General features: G+C 42.7%; 2 protein-coding genes across 10 annotated transcripts in view; one reads left to right on the top strand and one right to left on the bottom strand.

Moving 5' to 3' along the window:
• TDRD1 (tudor domain containing 1) overlaps window positions 1-18648 on the bottom strand; it is a 54124-nt gene extending 35476 nt beyond the window's left edge. For 2 of the 6 annotated variants that reach the window (XM_077349820.1, XM_077349825.1), the window contains exons 1-7: window positions 18548-18648; window positions 10325-10636; window positions 8970-9034; window positions 6332-6476; window positions 5169-5274; window positions 1819-1870; window positions 378-482 (exon numbers count right to left, since the gene is read on the bottom strand). In XM_077349820.1, the coding sequence (XP_077205935.1) occupies window positions 378-482; window positions 1819-1870; window positions 5169-5274; window positions 6332-6476; window positions 8970-9034; window positions 10325-10636; window positions 18548-18638 (876 nt within the window). In that variant the 5' untranslated portion in view covers window positions 18639-18648. The other 4 variants (XM_077349822.1, XM_077349824.1, XM_077349823.1 and 1 more) reach the window with 4 other exon arrangements.
• Window positions 18163-20997, top strand: part of CCDC186 (coiled-coil domain containing 186) — a 71253-nt gene continuing 68418 nt past the window's right edge. For 2 of the 4 annotated variants that reach the window (XR_013233597.1, XM_077349826.1), the window contains exon 1: window positions 18683-18822. Coding sequence is in view for 1 of the 4 variants with exons in the window: in XM_077349826.1 (XP_077205941.1) it covers window positions 18745-18822 (78 nt within the window). In the remaining 3 variants the exon portion in view is untranslated. Of the gene's footprint in view, window positions 18323-18682; window positions 18823-20380; window positions 20582-20997 lie in introns of those variants that run through there. The other 2 variants (XM_077349828.1, XM_077349827.1) reach the window with 2 other exon arrangements.

Below are 20997 nucleotides of genomic sequence, written 5' to 3'. Positions count from 1 at the left end.
TGACTATGCCCACCATCCTGTGTCAGAATTCCAAGGACGCCCTCAGGCTTGAACAGGTTGGGGATTACTGGTTTAGCATATCATACAATGAATATTATAGATGTTTAAAATTAATAGAATCAGATGCAGATTATTTATGGCAGCCACAAACTAATATCGCTAGGCATACAATAACTACAATACAGAGTTCCTTTATGTCTGTGTAACCAGGTCTCTATTCAAGATGAGGCAGGGAAGGAAACAAAGAATCACAGTGAAACAACTTTCTCAACTCAGAAAAATGTGGCAACCAAAGAAATAAGAAATTACAACAGCACTATTTAGCAAGACGGTGAATTGAAAAATTTAAGAATGAACATGTTGAAAGCAGAGATTACCTGTACTTTCATGCTTTTCTTGAGTCCTAGTGTGGTCAACTCAGGGAACATTATTTTCTTCCCTTGATCTTCTACAGCAGTATTATCCACAGATACTAAATTAGTCTATTAGAAGGTAGATAGTTAAAGGTGGTTTACCAATACAGATTTATAAACACTTTTAATGGATCAGATTGTGGTGAACTTGTTAAAAAGGCTACACTAGGTACAACAGTATGCAAGTTTAAAGGCGTTTTTATTTTTGGACATTTGTACAGTGCCAGGATTTGCTGGATTATGGTTTTGTAAGTTGTGGGAGTTTTGCAGCTGGCTTGGAGCTGTATTTTAATAAATCTGAATCCAAATCAGTATACAAGTTTACTCAGAAGATTCATTGCATTAATTGGAACTTACTCCCATGGGGGTGTGAATGTATTGTTTACTTATTCCTCCTTGATTTCAAGATTTACACATTCTTTCATCATGTTCTTTTAGGAATGATTCCGACAACCTAGGGAAACAGCTGCTGCTTTGATTTGCTATTAAAGTGAGGCAATTCAGCATGAATGGGTACTGGGGGGAACTATAGTGCTTTAGATGTGTATATGCATCATCTTCTGAATAAGATGCCTTTCGTCTTAACCTGGGAGCTTCTCTGACTCTTCCTTCCCTTCCTGTGCCTTTTATGTTCTCTTTATTTTCTTGTGACTCTGCAAAGAGTAGAACAGATCCACAGGACTTTTGTAAAAGCTATGCAACCTTACTTGCATACATATGATGTTAGAATAGCTGGCCATTTGTAATAGGGAACAGTATTCTTCAGAGTAGGCTAGTGTGACTCTTTTTGACTGCAACATGGATCTGAAATGAATCTACTTCAATAAATGGAAGTTTTACCTTTTTGCGATATACTTCTTTGGAGTTTATTTACTGCAAGCAAAGCATGCTTCTACTACTATACAACTGTATTAACATATACATATCCCCAGTATTTACTTGCACAGGTCTTCCCAGCGCAAAAGGACCTTTTCAGGTGCTAAGGACACAACTAGACTACTGTACATGCCACAGGCAAGCAGTTGATAAGCACAGTTAATCTGTTGACAGTTTTTCAGTTGCCAGTTAAGGAAACCATGATGGCATTCTCATTAACCATTTATTTTTAATGTATGGTAACAAAACAAGAAAAATAAAACCAACAACCAGCTAGATTTGTCTGTAAAGCAAAGGTAATTTTATAGATGTTATGATGACCCCTGAAATATTTTTCATTATTTCTGTATATAAAGAATATTTATTTTGTTCTGATATTTATGGTGCATTTACTTTATAACACACATACATAAATGTCAGCAGGGAAATTTCCAGTAATTCACTGTATATACTGATGATCAGAGCATTCAGTAAATAATTATGCCATCAGAACATAATTATTTATCCAGTCACAAAACTCTAACCATACCTGTACTGTGATTTTATCCAATGATTTTTCTTTATCTTCAGCTAGATCTGTACTAAAAATCAATGATTAGCTATTAGCAGAACTGTAGGTATGTAAAGGCTCATGCTTTTAACATATACTCAGCCAACCATCTTCTGATCTCTTAACAACAACTTTGATATCCTCTAAGAAATCATCTAGTGCCAATTTTAATCCATTTCTGCTAACCGATAAAAAAGAACCACTCTTTCTTACCAAAAACAGCCAATTCAGAGATCCAATGAAATTTATACAATTTAAATATAGTACTGCATATGTAATTAAAACTGGAGATATTACCTTGCCACAGAAAACAGAATATACAAGTAGGAGACCTACAAGGAAGAGGAAATTGCATCCACTGCTGGCCTCACCACTGCCTTTCTCATCCACCCTCTCATCTGTCTTGGCCCAGCTAGGCTTAACTGAGGACTTGTCTGATACAGGGTTAGATGTGGGAGTACTTGCAGGACCCAACCTGGAACCTGTGGCTGCACCTGTAAGATCAGAACCTGAGCTTTCCAAAGTCTCAGGCAAGATCAGATTCAGAGGCTCAGGAAGTCCATTTTCATCTATACGTATAATTTATTTACTTCATTTCTATACCAACTTTCTCCACGGGGGCCAAAACAGTTTACATTATTGCCCTCTCCTCTTTTTTATTGTCACAACAACCCTGTGAGCTATGTTAAGTATGTAACTGGCTCAACATCACCTAGTGAGCTTCCTTAGAACAGTGGTCTGCAACCTTGTTCAGGTTGTGGACTGGTGGGGGGGAGGGCGATCCATGCGTGGCCGCAAATGTGCATGCGTGGCAATTCCAAGGCCTTCGCGGACCGCCACCGGGCTGCAGCCAGGTGGTTGGGGACCACTGGCTTAGAAGATCCTACCATAAAGATCTAACTGCTAAACCACACTTTTGTAGGGTAGGTGCAGTTGAGCAATAACAACCACCCAGGCCTTGGTGCAGTCTTTCTCAACTTCCTTACTGTTGAAAACCCCTGAAACATTCTTCAAGCTTTGAGAAATTCCAGAAGTAGCAGGATCATGTAAGATATGGTCAGGAAGCATAGTTGTGTATACACCCACCCAGAGCCCCTCTCCACCCCTTGCAGGCCCATCATTGGCCATTTTGGGAGGTGAGAAGCAGGTTGACATGACCATAGACAGTCATAAGGTAAAGGTATCCCCTGTGCAAGCACCGGGTCATGTCTGACCCTTGGAGTGATGCCCTCCAGCGTTTTCATGGCAGACTCAATACAGGGTGGTTTGCCAGTGCCTTCCCCAGTCATTACCGTTTACCCCCCCAGCAAGCTGGGTACTCATTTTATTGACCTCAGAATGATGGAAGGCTGAGTCAACCTTGATTGAACTCACAGCCTCATGGGCAGAGCTTTCAGACTGCATGTATGCTGCCTTACCACTCTGCACCACAAGAGGCTCATGATACGGTCATATCATCTGACAAATGTTTAACAATTTTTAAAAAATATTAAAAATGAATTAACTCCGACCTATTCAAGAAACCCCAGGGATTCACGAAACTCTGATTGAGAAAGACTACCTTTATGTGTCATGCCTTGGTGAGTCATCCAAAATAGTATCAGGTCACCCCATGACTGTTAACAGGCCTGAATGCACACTCATGGTCTAAACCTCAGGAAATTGTGATCTGTCCATCTCTCTACTTCAGATAACCCTTTTCCTGCCCAAAACAGGAAGCTGAAGTTCCCATAACAGCCAGCCTAGGAATCTTCAGGGATATAGGGAAATACCAATTTGGGAGGATCCAATATACCCAAATTCTTTTTTTATTTGTGTTTTTTTTTTGCATGTGTGTGTGCACTTCCCTAGTTGATATCAACTCCTAGAGATACCAAAACTGCACAGAGGTAGGGGATTGTTTTGTTTACTGAAGGGTTGCAGATGAGGAAAAGTGGGAAGCAACAGTGGAAAAAGATTCTGGACAAATCCAACAAGGCAGAAAAGCCTGCTCTACAGTGTGAAGAAACAATTTTTCCCTGCCCCTCTTACAATGTAGACCTGCAGCACTTTTCTGAGTGGCCAAGGGTCTATTAGTTTTCAGTCTATAGTCCACTGCAATATTTCTGTTAATTGCTTAGTGGAGAAAATCTCTTGCATACAATCTGGCTTGGGTTCTAAATTATCAGTGACAGTACTGAATTGTCCCCAACAGTCTGATCTGTCCAGTGTTCTGAGGTACATTTCAGCTTCTTCAGTCTGAGAAGCAGACAAGACTTTTGACAGTTTGAGACCTGCCACCTGCCTATATGACTCTTGATCTCCTGGCTACTTAAATCTGCTGAAAGAGCTAGTAAACTAGGACTAGCAGGCTGTAAATGCCTTCCTGAGAGAAAGGTTGGTCACTCCTGCCTTGAAGCAAGTAGTTGTGTCTACTCCTAACGAAGCCTACTTTGGACCCAAGAGAGTTAAGGGACTAGTATCCACTATTCAATTAACTATTCTTGAGCAAGGTGACTGTAATTTGAGAGTGATGATGGCACTGTTAAATAAACACTGTTAAATAAACGGGTGCAGTGACTTTCACTAGCTTTGGCTGGTGAGCCAGCTGTGGCCCTTCCTGGGTGGGGAAAATCTCGCCATGATGGCACATGCCAAAGAAATTCTGGGTTAGAATGTTGCAATGCACTCTATATTGGGCTGCAGCTGAAGATGTCCAGAGGCTACAGCTTTGTGGAACCAAAACTATGGAACTCCCTCACTTCTGTCAGAAGGTAAAGACTTCTTAGTTTCATTCATAATTCTCACAATCTATTATTAGCCCTCTTTTCTGGTTGTGGTGTTATCTGTAGACCCTACTTGGGTAGAAAGGCAGCAATAAACAAAACAAAAATAAATAAACAAAATAAATAAACAAAAATACATAAACAAAAAATAAATAAACAAAAGTAAATTTTAAAAAGTACACACATGAATTTTTTCCATTTCAAACTAACCCACCACACAGGGTTGCTATGAAATAGTCTTGTGGTCACAGACAACTAATCACAACTAACCCCTAGTGACATATCTGCATGCTTATTCATATAATGTTACAGATGTGCATCTAAGTGTACATCCTAACAAAAATGGAAGGCTCTTTATATTGATTACACCGATCCTCATGCTGCAGCAAAGCAATAATTTGGTATTATATAACCCCTACTGGGGCCTAGGGCCTGCCATACCAAAAGGTAACTCTATTGTGTATTCAAATGCATCAATTAATGAACCACTAAGTTAAACTAAATTCCATGGATATTTCTAGATGTTGATACAAAAATTTAACTGTATTAAATCTATTAACTTACTTGTTTTTAACTGGCTTGCATGTGACACTATGTTCTTGCCAGTCTTTCCTCTGACAATCCACAGAACAATAATACACATGCTTACACTGTGTACATCTCAAGGACCCTGAAGACATTAAAAATGGTAGATTTAGTATTACTCAGCATTCTACTTTATTTTTTTGACAAGATATATTTAATGCCACTTTATTGTGTTAACATTAAATAGAATTCCTTTCACAGCCTCAAATGTTTTGTGATGTGATCTTACTGAACTTCCAGTTTTTACCATAAACATCCTTGTTCTTGCTAAGTACTTATTCAAAATGCAGAAGGCAGCCTTGCATTGTGGACTCTTTATGACTACCTGCTTGAACATATAATGCTTTATCTGAAATCAAATATAAGCAATCTAAACATTACTATGGGTCAGACTGAAAGCACTCCATCAGCCCTACTGTAGCAATAATATACACTAATCCTTATCCATGGTTCCTATATGTAATTGGGAAACTGCTCTGTTTGTGGAGCGTGTCCAGCCCCAGGACAGTGTCCAGACGCGAATCCGGGTCAATCAGGGTGCAGCCGATTGGGCCAGCCCCTACATCACCCACCATACCAGACTGCCCGTGTGCCTCTCCCGATGCACACAAGGAGCTGCCACATAACTGGAGCCGCCGCCTCTGGATGCCACAACAACCAGGGCAGACTGCCGGTGGCACCCAACACAAGGAGGCACCGGGTTCCTGTGCCAACTGGTGCTGGAGAGAAGGGCCGGCCGTTGGACGCCAGCCGCTGCTTCCCCAAGCAGGACGTGGCAGCAGCCCTCGCCAGCCAATACCAGATGCCACGCCGCATGGCCTGCGTCACTGAAGGGCTACCCACGCCCTCCCCAAACGCTGCACTCTGTTTCACCAGGACCAGGTCCACGAGCTTCCTTACACTGTAGTTAATTTATTTCAAAGTTAAGTGAGGCAAAAAATTAATACAGCACGGTAGTAGTGTACCAATTGTCCATGCAAAATGTAATCCCTGGCACCTCCAGTTAGGATCACATTGCAGGTTGTGTGAGAAACCTTCACTTAGCATCCTGAAGAGCTACTGTTAGTCAGAGTAGATAATACCAACCTTAATAGACCAAATAGTATAAGCCATGTTTTTGTTTCTATGTAATAGAAACTTACCAGACAATCCACAGATTTGACATGAGCGCTGAAGGAAAGGATTTAGTGAATTAACCAACTGTGGATCACATCCTGCTGATAAAGCATGCTCAGGAGAACTCTGGAACTTCTTCTGCTTTACATGGACCAAAGCTGAATCTGATACCTATAATACATATTTTGACAAATATAAACATTCATACACCTGACAATACAGAGAAAAACAACTTGGAACATAACCAGTTCCCTCAAATTCTAATGAAAGCTGTGACTAATTTGGCTTGATCTGAATAATGTCCATTTGCAGTTGCAGTGAAAACAGTGAGCATGCTCAATTTTCAATGTGCAAGTGAATCACTGTTTCCTCAAAATGCAGTGAGTACTGTCAGAAATACCAAGTTCTGAAAAAAAATAATGCATAAGTTCAGTAAATTGATGCAGAGCCATATGTATGTAATTAGAGAATGGTAGGCAATGCTACATTGTACATTCCAAGAAACAAGAATAGAGAAGTTCCTGTATATACATGGAGCTGCTTCTAAACAGTCTAATAAGAAAGATGAATAAAAGACTTCATTTTTCTCTTCTCTTGGTTCTCTTAATTCCTGAAAGGTGTTCATGTTGGTTTTCCCACATTTCTTGTTCAAATAATATGCACAGCAGCACAGGTGTTACTTGTAGTGCACCAGTCTATCTTGTTAAATCTGCTATATATTATGATTACACTGGCCAGTACTGCAAGCTTCCAGCCTATGGTCCTACATAGGATAAAATCCTTTCTCCTGAAGCTATATGCTAAAGTCTACATAATTATAATCAGGGGGCTGTATAGGAGGAGGAAAAACTGTTCCTTGTAGAAGAGCTGAAATTGACTAAACCTGAAACAATCAACTGATATCTACCCTTAAAGGTGTTGAAATTGGCTATCTCCAACATATCTTCCTATTAACACTTCTCCAAACACACTTTAAGGAACAATATTTGATGAAAAACGTGTGAGCACTGAAGGGGGTAATCACTACATTAAGCTACTCATTTCCTAGTAACCAGTCATGGACGTGAAACCTTAACCAGGGACGTTGCCATGCATGATGTTATGCATACTGCACCAGCTCTTCTTGATACACATACTGGATGAAAGAACTGGTGCAGAAACACTCAACAATTAACGCCAAGATGAACAGTGGTGACCATACTGAATTCATTTTATCTTTTTCCTTCATCTGGGGGCCCAATTTTCTACATGCAGGCTTACGTTAGGTTGACGTAATGATTATCAAGTTAATTAAAAGAGAAATACTAATCTGAAAAAATGAGAACGTTGAGAGATCATAATAATTATTATTATTAATTATAAGGCTTAAAATATGGAGACAAAGAATCATTCTGACAGACTATGAATGATCTTGCATCTTGCAGAGGATTTGACTTGATGACACTAGACATCCCTTCCAACACCATGATTCTGATGGCAGATGAGAATAAGATGGAATCTTTCCCACAATGGAAGTCAAGACTCCAATGAGGCCATTTACAGAGCAGATCAGGATAATCAATTTTTCAGTGGGTTCTAGGCCACTCCAAAATTAAAGGCATTCTGTATAGAAAGGAGAACATGGCTTTGCCTTTCTCCCCTTGCCATAGCAACTTTGGGGCACAGGGAATCGATCATGGTCTAGGGAGGTCTGCAGGCAGAGATGGACCTCCACCCTGCATCTTGATGCATCTCTCTTGCAGAAAGGAAGACATCATTTCTATCCATAATCACTGAAATGGAAAGATGTCAGGCAAAATAACAGCAACTCTGAACAAACCAACATAAATTGCAAAAAGGTCCTGCTGTCCCTCTCCACTCTCTGCAGGATAGAATTGAGCAGTTCCACCCATTTCTAGATACAGTACACAATGATATCTCCCAGAATCAGGGGACAGAGTTCTGTGATAATTTGTCAATACACAATGCCTTTTAGCCTCCTTGTAATATTAAATATTTGTCCACAATAATATATACAATTAATGATGCTTTTAAAGACTTCATTTCAAGAAAAAAATCTATGAGGAAAAAAACCAAATTTTCTTTAGAACTGAACAAATTTAGAGTCCAGTGGCACTTTTAAGACCAACATAGTTTTATTCAAGGTATGATCCTTTGTGTGCCTGTACACTTGCTCAGAATATAGTGTGCGTGCACTTGAAAGCTCATACCCTGAATAAAACTTCGTTGGTCTTAAAGGTGCCAGTAGATTCTAAATTTGTTCTGCTGCTTCGGACAAACGCAGCTACCCACTTGAATCTATCTTTAGAATGGGTACAATCTAAAGCACTTTAAATCCACTGGATTCAGATTAGGTTAGCAGTGTATTTTTGCTTCAAGCTCTTAAATCAATGGGATTCAGAGTATTCTGGATTCTGTCCAATGCATGTTAGAGGGATTTTTTCAATTTACTTGTGAGCAATAACTGCAGCTTGATTTTTACATGGAGATTTCATACAATAAGTAAGGAGCTGAAAGACCTGAAAAGTTACCATGATAAACTTCTCAATTCTATTTTTTAAATGTACTTTTATAAAGTATAGCCTGCTGCTAACAGAAAGCAGAAAACAATAAACATTGTTTTTTTATGATAGAAGGGAAGAGGGAGAAAATATTTTAACTCACTGCATTTCTTTCCTTTGCTGAGGTTGGTAACAAGTTACTTGCTCCTTTCAAATGTTCCAGATTTTCTAAAATTGAAATATTCAGAAAAGATCTAATTCACCAAAATATTGTAATATATTTCTAATCATGAATATAATGCATTATCATTGTTTCTGAATAATAAACTAGAGCAGAAATTCTATGCATTTAATTGTTAGTAAATTCCACTGAAATCAAAGGGAATTATTTAGGAATAAAACACAAATCTCAGAATATTAAAATGTTTTAATGGTAATAAAACACAATTATGTTCCTAGTCATATTCATCTTAATACATGGGATCACTTGGGCATGAAATTGGAGTCACTGTAAGTAGGCAGGTAGTTGTATGTTCCTGCATTGTGCAGGCAGTTAGACTATCCTTTCCAACTCTATAATTCTATTATTCTAATCCTATGTAAGCGAGATTAGTTCACACAGAATAAAGGATGGGCAAGAACACCTTTATGCAGTTTGGTTCATGGCTGGTTTCTGAACTACAAACCAAATCACAATCCTATATGCACTGGAAGGTTGGTTTGTGAACTGAACCAGCTCATATGGGTTTGTGACCTCTGCTTTGTTTGCTGCTTTCCCTGGGGAGCAGAAAGCAAGAATTTAAATAGCTCTGAGTCATATAAACCAAACAGCTAAATTGCTCCATTGTACTGCTTAAAGGGTATTTCTTAGGTAGCAAGCCCCAGAGGTTGCTGACAAAGAAAGCCCCTTTAAACAGCTAAGCTATGTGAAGCAGACAAAGAAAGCCCCTTTAAATAGCTAAGCTATGTGAAGCAGTTTAAAGAGACTGCATAAGAAAGTTCAAGACAGCTGAGCAGTGGTGAGCACTCAGCTGCTCAGCTATTTTTGTAGATTTCTGTTCTGGCCAGGAACCAACACAAACTCCATGAACTGCCTTAAAAAGTCATGGAATCCCGTAACTGGAGACACGTCACAAATGCATTTCTTGAACCACAAATAGGGCAAAAATTGTAAGGAATTTTGATTTGGGGTTCAGTTCATGCCCATCCTAACACACGACAGTAACGTAATTCACCATATTTCAATTTTTCCACAGATTAGCTGATTTTCTAAAAAAAAAACCTGAGTTTACTTTTTGGACTGCAGCACTTCATGAGTGGTGACAGGCTTGGTTGGCAGTGGGCAGCAAGTGGCTGAGAATGTGCTTGAGACAATACAATACTTATAAACACACAAAAAAAAGCCTACCCTTTTTCTTAAAATAAATTTTAATGTTTCAAATAAAGATTGCAATTTTTACCTTACATTTTATCTAAAGACAACAGGTTCATTACATTAAGACAAAGTATTTTCCTCACCTGTCAGCTCTTGTTCATTCACACCTGATCTAATCCCTTGCTTGGTAAAACCATCACAGTACACAACATGGGTATTTCCACTTGAACCACTGTCACGATTTGCAAAGAATTCCTTAGTCTGCTCACAAAATAGGAAGTTCTTGGATGGTGTTGATGTTTTATATTCAGGTAAAGTGCTTCTGACTGTGGGAATCGTGTATGGGCTTCTCAATGATTCATTGGGGATTTTGAACTCGTGACACTTCAAATTCAATCTTCGTGCCATCTTGTGAATATTCACATCAGAACCACGTCCTCCTACTTTAAAGGCAACTGCTCACAAAGTAGAAAAAGAGAAAAAAAGCAGCTGAAAAAAATTGTGTAAGAAACAGTGTTGCACTGCTGTTCATTGAGAGGTCATCCGTGCAAGCACAAATTGGGGCTCTGCAGCCACCAGAGGTTCTCTTAGAGCTACTTGGGTATTTCTTTGAAACTCCCCTGCAGAGCTTATTAGAGACCATCTTCCTGCCTGACATGTTTTGCCAGGAGGAGCCCTGATTTCCCCCCAGTCCTCCTGAACAGCTGCAAATGTCATGAATGTAACTGCATCCTATGTACTCAAGGGGGGGGGAGATGTGTGCTTGCACAGGAGTCATCTCAATGAACAATGCTACAGGTAAGTGCAACATTGTTTTCATCTTCAGTCTTCTGTGCAGTCCAACCCTGATCTCCTTACCTTAGAGACTGGGTGAGTTTCAGTGGAACAGGGACTGCAGCACACCTCTGTCAATTGCCAAGTCCCCCAGAAACAAAGAAAACTTTGAAAAATGACAACCAGAGACACCACATTGTGATGGCAAAAAAAGAATTGAGGGGAAAGGGAGGATTCTTTCTCTAATGAGCTCTACAAGGGAGGGACTCCCCTTGGAGTGTTAAATACTACAGTAGCTGTAAGACAGCCTCAGCCCTGGACAAGCACAGTCCTAATATAAGACAGAAGATGAACAAAACTTATTCAATGCCAGATCACAGACTCCAGTCCACTAACCAGATTCTAGACATTTCTAGAATTGTACTTTTACATAAGACTGTATGAATATAACTCACTTTTATAGTTGTTACAATATCATTTTAATTTTTAATTAATGAAATTAAGAATGTAGTCACCATAACATGTCTCAAAATTCTGAAGTCAACGGAAAGAACATTATTTCCACATATTTTTTTTTGTAAAAAAGTTAATTTGGGGAGAAACTGAATAGATGCAAGACTTACTTTCCCATCACACTTAAGCTTATTTAACAATATACAATGTATCATTCATAATTTAGATTATAAAACTGTATTATTTGATATAGCTGGGGATGTAAAAGCATAAAAATTCTCATTTTCTATTAGAAAAGTTTCAACTATACCCACTACTTCAAAAAGAATTGCAAATTTCTGTACACTATGCTGGCACAGGATACCAAGTTAAACTTTATTACACTAACAACACAAATCAAGAGGTGGGGGTGGGGGGAGGAAATGGCGCAGAGACCCTAGTAACATAAACACTGGCATAACCAAGCCTTATGCACGCTTAAAGGCCAGTTACGCCAGCACAGGATGCTAGCACTGTTCAGTATTACTGGCACAGCTGCACCATGGCAGTGTGCTACAGAGCTCAGGCACCAACTGTAACTTAGGCGTGCTGAGGAAGCATGACAAGAATTAGGCAGCTCCCTAAGTGATTCCAGGTCCCCTGAACGAGCTCAAAGTTGTGCCAACGAAAAATGCTGCCATAGCCCATTGGCAGCCATGTTAAATCAAAATGCATTCACACACACTGCTGTGGCCATGACTACAGTTCAAGATACCAACGAAAGGCATGCCCAATTACCACCCTTCCCCATACCATCTGCATCTCATCCCCAGCACCTAATCATGGTTCCCTGGCCAAACTTTTACAGCAGGTCACCCTACAATTCATGAGATAGGGTGTCTGTCTGATCATTCCCTTCCATGCAGACTTAGAGTAAGCACACGCACACCTTGGTGGCAGGAAAAACACAGAGAAGACAATAAGCATCACTTGGCAGGAATATACTGTATATACCACAGGTAGAATGAAGTGCACACTTCAGGGCTGACCTCTCTTAGCTTTTACCCCAAAAGGTACCTCGTCTTCTCTCCCAGGATCCACAGGGGCACATGAGCAGGTTAAAGAAGCAACCCTTTCACCAACCCCTTTCTCTCCATAACCAACAACTCAGACACCAAGCCACATTGGTCACAGCATCTTGCACTCCTGACCGCAGCAGGCAGGGGTGTACACAGCGCTCCCCCACCTGCCCATAGTTTCAGCAAGCCATCTGCCTACCAACCAGGTCCTAGCTACTTGCAATCATATCAAGGGCCAGTAACTACAGAGCTAGGAGCCCCATGCTATGTGAGGTGGGTGCACAGAGTTTGTACCACTGAGTAATCAGCAATCCACACAGATGTGTTGTTCTCTCAATAACCCCCCCCCTTTTTTCTACGTCTAAGTGGTTACCAGTCATAGAAGATCCTAATTCTGCTGTCACTATTGCTCCTCCTGCTTTTCAGGGAATCTCCATATGATTAAATTTCACAAAGAAAAACCCAGCCTCGGAGCACATACACTCCTCCTATCTAGCCTCCCTGACACTGACATTAAGGCACTGAAGGAAGACTTAGCATTTCCCCTTTAGTAAGGCTGCTACTGACTTTGTTTCTGACATCAGTATTCCCACTTCTGACCCGAAAATCGTCATTTTCAAGAGGGTCTGTTCCTATGGAGGTTGAGAACAGCCCCTGGGTCCCAGGTGCTTTACAGAAATGTGGCTATTCAAATGTGGAGTCAAAAATAAGCCACAGGTACTCACTGTGTCAGGTGATAGTCTGGCAAACGGATAAGTACCATGAACATTTTCTGCATCCAGCTTCTGAGAGACACACACATATGCAGGAGTGCTGTTGCAATGGGTGCAGAGCCAGCTCTCTGACAGTAGCTCTCATCTCAGGGCCCAGCACCTGCAGAGGTAGGAATTCCCCCCCCCCATGAGGTGGGTACACAGAGGTTTTTCATAAAGGGATCAGCAATCCACATGAATATGGAGTCACTTTCCCTGACCCCAGTTTTCTTCCACATCCACGTGTTTAAATAATGGTTGTCAGGCATGGGAGTTCCTAGCTCTGCTGTCATTTTTTCTTTTCCCATTTTCAGGGGACAACACAATTAACAGCAGAACGCAAGATCTGAGGAGTGGTGTATCCTTAAGGTTGCAGTCATGGGCATCCCACCAGTCCAATGAAGCACACCATTTCCACAGCCTAGCAGCTCCATGTGGGGGCTTGGGACTTCAACAGCAGCCTAAAATGGGCCAGGGGGATTCAAACATGTTACACCTGAAATCCTGCAACTTCCCACCTGCAGCCAGGTGCAATGGTCTAAGAGTTGGGGGCTGTGGCTGTCCTTTAAAGCAGTCCTCCCTAATGTTGGTGGTCACAGCCAATGGTGCAATGTGTAGGAAGGGGCAGCCATGGTCATGGATAGGGAGTCCAACGAGCACTTGGTGGTGCTCCTGCACACGATGGGGGGAATGCTGGATGACCAGTCGTGGGCTCAGTCCTTAGCCAAACTGTTGAGAGGTGTGCTCCTCTCAGCTCGCAGCACAGGCATCTAGATGCCTCTTCTACCAGATACGTTCCCTATAGGTCCTGCCTTGTCAATGCCTTTGGCAACTGCTCTTGATCAGATTCTCTCAACCATGCACCCTGCAATATGACCCATGCAAGCAGTGGCAGCAGCTGTTACCACAAGACAATGTTTGGGAGCAGGGGTGGCCAAACTGTGTCTTTTTAGATATCCACGGACCACATGGTGCTGGCAGGGTCTCATGGTAATTGTAGTTCAATCAAATCCAGAGAGTCAGAATTTGGCCAACTTTGTTCTGGAACATTGTACAAATGGTGAGTACTTTGGCCACCACCAAAGTGTGCATGGCTCTGCAGCCCCCTATATGGTGGAGGCAACAGAACTGCATTTTCAGCTGGCCAAATGCCTAAACAATCACCATGCATGTTTGGCGGCATGCTTGGTTGTAGGTGGCACAATAATTTTCTAGCTATGTAGTCAGCAAATATGGCTATAGGGCATATCCTTGGTCATCTGTGTGAAATGCAACATGGCTTGTCAGGGATCAATCTTTTTGCCCAATGGTCACCCACCCCTCCTAACAGTACTGATGCAGGAGCCATCCTTTCCCCTATGGCCAGGTGTTAACAGGAGGCAAAGACTGGATTGCTGCAAAGATGTGAATCTCAGGGATGTTGCACAGAAACTTGGTCACAAGATCTATGAAGATGGTGGTTGCAGGAGGCCTGAACAGTCAGGCTGTAGAAGTGATGTTGGCTGTGGTAGACCTGTAGTTCATTCCTATGAATGATTAATAAGATGTAGCTGCAGTCTACAGCCCCTAAAACATTGGGGCAGCTAATGAGTGCCACAAACCCTGCGTTGATGGGTGCCATATCTCCCTCCTCACTGGAAAAAGTGTACATTCCTGTACATGGGTAAACATGGCATCAAGTTGTGCAGGCAGCAGCTCATAGAGGACTGGGATGCCCCAAGGACTTCCAACATGATTGATGAGGAATAGTTAGAGAGCAGACATGAGTGGTGGAAAGCCATCACCTAGGGCCACAAATGGAGAGCCTGGCAGGATCTGTAACAGTGGTTGCTAGGCACCTGGAGGGGCTTCTTGCTGTCACAAGGGATGTGGATGAGGGACAGGAACATATCAGAAAGCTTGTGGATGACCCCTCAGAGGTATTTCAATCCCCACTGGCACCCCCTGTTCTTGCTTGTCCTCCAGCTGGGGTGGCACAGGGGTTGGCACAACGACATCCTTGACAGCATGGGTGCCCTGCTGACTGGCATGGCTGCCTGTGAGTGAAGGGCACACACAAATTCAAAACTGCTGCAATGCAGTCTCTCGCGGTCCTCAGAGGCCCTATGCTCTATATGTACAGTTAAACTGCTCAGGGTACCCAGTGGTATGTCAGGTCATAGCCCCATCCCTACTGACAGCTGCCTGGGAGCTGATCTATTTAATGAGCATGGCTCCTCTCAAATGCTCCTCTTCACCCCCTGCCAGTGGCAGATGCTTGGTTCAGTCTCCACAACATATGACCCAATTGGTCATGAATGCATGCACTGTCTATCACACTGCCCACACCTAGCTACAATGCCACAGAAGTTGCCACAGTAGCCCCTAGGTTAACAAAACCACCTTTTTGCCTGTCTGCTTGACACACAAGCTTCCCCTTTGGGAGATAGCTGATAAGCACCACAGTTATGCTGCCAGAGGCCACAACAGCACGAGCGCAGCACAGGGCTGCTCTGCCCAAAACTGTACTCTTTAATAATGTATTATTATTTAATACATAACATGTTAGTTATGGCAAAGTTATTTATATTTCAGCAAAAAAGTGAAGATCTTGTGTATGTCCACATTATAAAAGAATCATCATTATCTAAGGTTTCAGACTATTGTACATAAAATTTCACATGTATTTAGAGTCAACCTTCTTCTTTTGCTTCCAGGACAGAGAGGGGAAAAAATGCATGCTTTTTTCAGTGCTCCCAAAACTCTAATTGGAAGAATGAAAATTTTAGAATTTTTTTTAATGCTATACATTTTTAGTGAGAAGAACCATTTCATTCTAAAATGGAAAACATTACACTGTTTTTCCCCAGTGCTTTCCCAAATCTTCTATTTTTATTGATTTTTTTCAAAAGCATAATCTAAGGGGGGGAGCCCCCCTTCTGTTTTTCCAAGGCCTTCACATCTAGTTTTAAATTTTCTATTAAAAACAAAAACTTACTTTTTGAAACACAAGTAACAAAAACCACATGAATTACCTCTGTGCTTGTGCACAGATTACATTAAACAATGTTACAGGTCAAGAGCAAGAGCAGGTGAGTTGCCTCTGCATACCTGCCATCTCATTCCTCCACTGGCTCCAGATGTCCACCCTCAACAAACTGCTTCCCCCCCTTATGCTGTAATAGTGGGAAAGAAGTCAGTGATAAAGTAAGGACCAGGCAGGTGAAAGAAGGAACGGAAATCAAAGTATAGATTCAAGTGGGTAGCTGTATAGGTCTGAAGTAGCACCACAAAAATAGAGTCCAATAGCACTTTAAGACCCACAAAGATTTATTCAAGGTGTGAGCCTCTGATGAAAAGTGCATGCACTCGAAAGCTCACGCCTTGAATAAATCTTTGTGGGTCTTAAAGGTGCTATTGGACTCTATTTTTGTTAGAAATCAAAGTAGTCAGACATGCAAACAAAAAAAGGAAAAGAAGTTTGAGCAAACAACAAAAAAATTAAACCAGAGAAAAAAAAGCAGGAGACTGCAACAAGTAGGAAACTCAGCAGCAATAGCCAAAGAGGAGGGAAATAAAGTTGCTTCCTCCCCAAAGCCCCCATTTTTCCTTCTCATAGTAAATTGCCTAGCCCTTGCAATAAAATAATGAAATCAGCATCATGAAAGAAGGAACTTGCTGTATATCATCAAGAATTCCTGCATATGAAGAAAAATATGATTTTGCCTGGAGGATCAATGTCCATGGGGTTGTGATGGGTTGGACACGACTTCGCAACTAACAGCAACATGACTTTGCATGAGGCGAAGACAAATATGAAAACAGATTCAGTACTATTCAATCATAACTATGCTAGATGACAGATTGCATTTGTTTTAGGCTGTATCTATTGTGGATATTTTATGCATTGCTATTGTATTTTTCTGCTGGCATTTTGCTGTTCACACTGAACCTTGCAAAAAGACAGGATAAAATATTTCAATAAATCCAATGCCATTTAGTTTCCTGCATTCCTTTGTATCAAAAAGAAAACTGAAAAGTCATTCTACAGATATTAATCTTCAAACTATTTCAAAATTCATGCCTCTTCCAAAGTACATTATGTGTTATTAAGTGAACATGCTGTTAGGAATTCCCACCAGCTTCAAAGACCCACTACAAATACAACCATATCCCTATAAATCAACAGGGTAGATGTAACTCATGACCTTGGACACTAAGAATGTCATGTGTTGATATACTATCTCAGCTAAGCACAAGAAACTCAATCAGAAAAGGTGATAGTGCAGTCTGTTATCAATGCTGCCACAATTTCATCTACTAAACCACCTTGTTTTTTTCTCTTACCAGATGGGGTAAGGAGGAGTCAATACAGTCATTGCATGGATTCCAGGAAATAACATGCACTGATGAAATATAGTCAGGAGCCACCTGTTTATCTAGTAAGGCTCATGTACCTGAAACAACTGTATGAGAAGTGAAAACTCAAGAGCGGGAAACTAAGCAGGTGGATTAGGCTGATCTGGAGACTGACAACTTCTAAACAGAGTAGACCCCACAGCAAGACCTCAACACATCATCAGAAAAATCTTGCTAGATTGGCCCAGCAGTAGCTAATTCCCACAGTAATTCACCAGAAGACCCTCAAAGGCATTTCAGAATCCATCAACTGGCATTTATTATTAATCATATGGCCGGATAAATAAGCCAGGGGACCCTAGGACTGTCTGGCAGCCACGCAAAAGGACTTTTGGAGGAGGTTTGCTCTTGCTTGCCTTTAGGCAGCTGTTGGTCATTGATAAACCTTTTCTCTATGGATCTGACTAGTTCCTTTAGGGAACAATCCTCTCTGGGTCAACTCAGAACTCAGTTCCATTTATTCCCCGAAAAAGGTCCTTAGGACAGCAGCCTTCATCTGCAACCAATACCAGGTGATAATCGGGTTCCTACACCGCGGTTGCCGGCCATTTCCTGCACAGCAAGCCACCGCTGAAGCCATACAAGTCCTTTCACTCCCCCTGCCTCCACAGCCAGCTAGAAAGCCTCAACTCGAACTTCTGGGCTCGGAAACTCCGCACCGATCCGAAAGGCAGCTTAACACCAAGCCGCCCATCGCACACAGCAGGTAAGCCTAGGCACGGCTGCAACAGGCCTAGCAATCTCCGGACGCGCTCCCCTCACTGGGCACGCGCAAGGCCCTATCCCCCCCCCCAACACTGCGCGGGGGGGGGGAGAGAAAGGGGGCACGCTCGCCGGAGAGGAAGGCGTCGGGCGACCCGGGCACTTTGTGACCTTGCCTCTATCGGTTTAACGCCCCACCCGCTCAGCTGCCTTCAACCGCTCTGCTCACCTAATTCCCGCGCCACTGCCTCGTGCCGCACATGCGCGCTCTGTGCCTCATTGCCCCCGCCCCGTGAGATTGTGTCTCGGTGAGCACGCATGCGGAGTTGAGGTTTCTGAGGGTGTTGCGCCAGTGAGCTGAGGAGGGCGTGGGAACGCAGCACGGTCCTTCCCGCGCCCAGCTGTGAGGCTCTTTCTAATATTCTGATGCTCCATGATATCGCGGCGTGGGCGCTGGCATTTCATGCTGTTGCGCCCGCCAGTGTGTTGCAGGGCTGCCTTCGAGTGAGTGAGCGAACGGGATTAACCACGCTTTCTGCAATCCTAAACTTGGGTGATTCACGAAGTTGTGGCGCGTTGTGTGTATGCCGACACTTGCAAGGTGTTGTAGTGCAGCTGTAACGTGTTTTCACAGTTTCATAATGAATAAAAGGCGTCCAGAACCTCGGGAAAACGTGCAAAACCCTGGCGCCTTTTCTTATAATTTATTTAGATCATTTTTATGCCATAGCCCCAGATTACACAGCAAACATCAGGGTTCAGTGGGGATTTGAACCTAGGTCTTCCGGGTCCTACTCCCACATTTTAGCCAGTCGCTGGGAGTTGCTCGTTCTCATCAGTGCCTGATTTGGACCACGTGGATTTCAAGTTTTCCCCGACTCCCACCCCACGCACACACACACAGTCTCCCGCAGCTTTCTTGCCTTGAAATTGTGCCCGCGCGTGAAGGGCGGGGGGGTGCTATTTTATCCTTTGGACAAATGTGTGTTTTTCGGATAGTGCCTGAAATGTGGCAGATTATTTATGGCGCATCTGGGCGCTCTTTTGCTTGTTACTTTGTACCTTTCACAGAGCTCAGGGCAGTGGAAGCCTGTGAAATTGACTAAACGGAGAAAATTCCAAGCCACACATACCACCCCGCACAAACAAATTTCGCCGATGTGTTTCCGAGGTACTACCAGAAATATGTGAAAACCAAATACAACCTGAACCGCGCTTGAATAAAGTTTCCTAACCGACCAATGGCACCACAGAACGGTTGATTTGCAATCTGTGCTTCCCTGTGCCTTACAAAGATTTGTGTGTTTTGGGTTTAGAACCGTTTCAGCTGCTCCTAGAGTAGAAAGGCACATTTGTATTGTGCTTCCATCATTTCTGTACCACTTTACTGTGAATCCCCCCGCGCCTGGAAACAATCGTCTGGTGAAGGTACTGATCATTTTGGGCCGGAGTTCCATTTGTAATCCTCAGAAAGTGTACGTTTTGTAAAGAGAAGGAAAGGCCATTGCCGGTTCAGGTGCGTAATGCAGCTATGTTTTGCTTAGTGCACCTGCATCCCCATTGTAGGAGTATGTATTGCGATGTGCTTGTAAATAGCATTGAAACCAAGTGGAATAGTGGCTGCAAGGATCGGGGGGAAATGATGGACCGTATCTTCTATCGTTACACTGTAACAGTGCTTTGTAGGCTATGCCATGGATTGGGCAGCAGTTTTGTTTCCGCGTTGAAATAAACCATTTCGTGTGAAGAGAAGATGAAAGTTCGCAGGCTCAACACACGGCCAGCGGCTCTGATCTTCTCAACTCTGACTCTCCACACCCAGTACCCGAAGGAGGCATCCCTTCCCCTCCCTCTGGTTTACTACGGCTCTCAGTCACGCGATGAACAATGATCGCTTTAGGGCTCGTGACTCGACCTGCTGGGCAACGCAATGCAAAGGTGGGCGAGGGAGCAGCCGTCCCACTCGCTTCACCGTCTCGCATCGCGGAGCCACCCAGCCTACTCGCCCCACTTTCTCGTCGGCCGATAATAAGGGCTCGCTCCGCCCCTGCTCCTCCTCCGGCTGAAACTGCTGTGGTGTCTGCGGCAGCCATCTTTGTTGATGTGTCAGCTTTCAGTTCCTCTTCGGAGGTTGCTGCAGGACCGGGGTGGCAGAGAGACACAGAGAGAGAACGATGTCTGTCGCGCTCTCATATCCCTGCAAGCTATGGGGAGTCAATGCTGCTGCAACTGATACTCCGCTTCCCCGCTTCCTACTACGCTGGTAAGAGCTTCCTGACTCGGAAAAGGTGCCGGTCGGGTGATTTTAACCTCGAGGAATGTTGATTAATATCGAGAGTGGGTTGGGAGAGACGTTTGGGGAACCTGTTACTAGGCAGAAAACGCTGATCTTGCTCGGTGCATTTTGTCCCAATGGCTTCTTTTGCTGCACGTTCTGTCATTGGTACATTTTTAAAGGCTTGCTGTATTTTCAGGGTCACTTCTCGGTGGGTTTCTGTTCCTGTTCCTCATCTCATCAAGTTTATAATTTTGTAGATAGATGTGCTATGCTTTAATGATGACATGCCTCAATCGACCTTCCCCCCACCCCTGTCAACAGATTGTCACAAAACAGTGATGTTTGCCTCTGAGAATTAGGTGAGCATAATTTACTTCCTGGTTAAACAGGTACCACAAGCT

The sequence above is a fragment of the Paroedura picta genome, chromosome 8 (genome assembly GCF_049243985.1).
Source record: "Paroedura picta isolate Pp20150507F chromosome 8, Ppicta_v3.0, whole genome shotgun sequence".
Taxonomy (NCBI): Eukaryota; Metazoa; Chordata; class Lepidosauria; order Squamata; family Gekkonidae; genus Paroedura; species Paroedura picta.
Note: the sequence above shows the minus strand (reverse complement) of the source record. Positions and strands in the feature narration are given on the sequence as shown.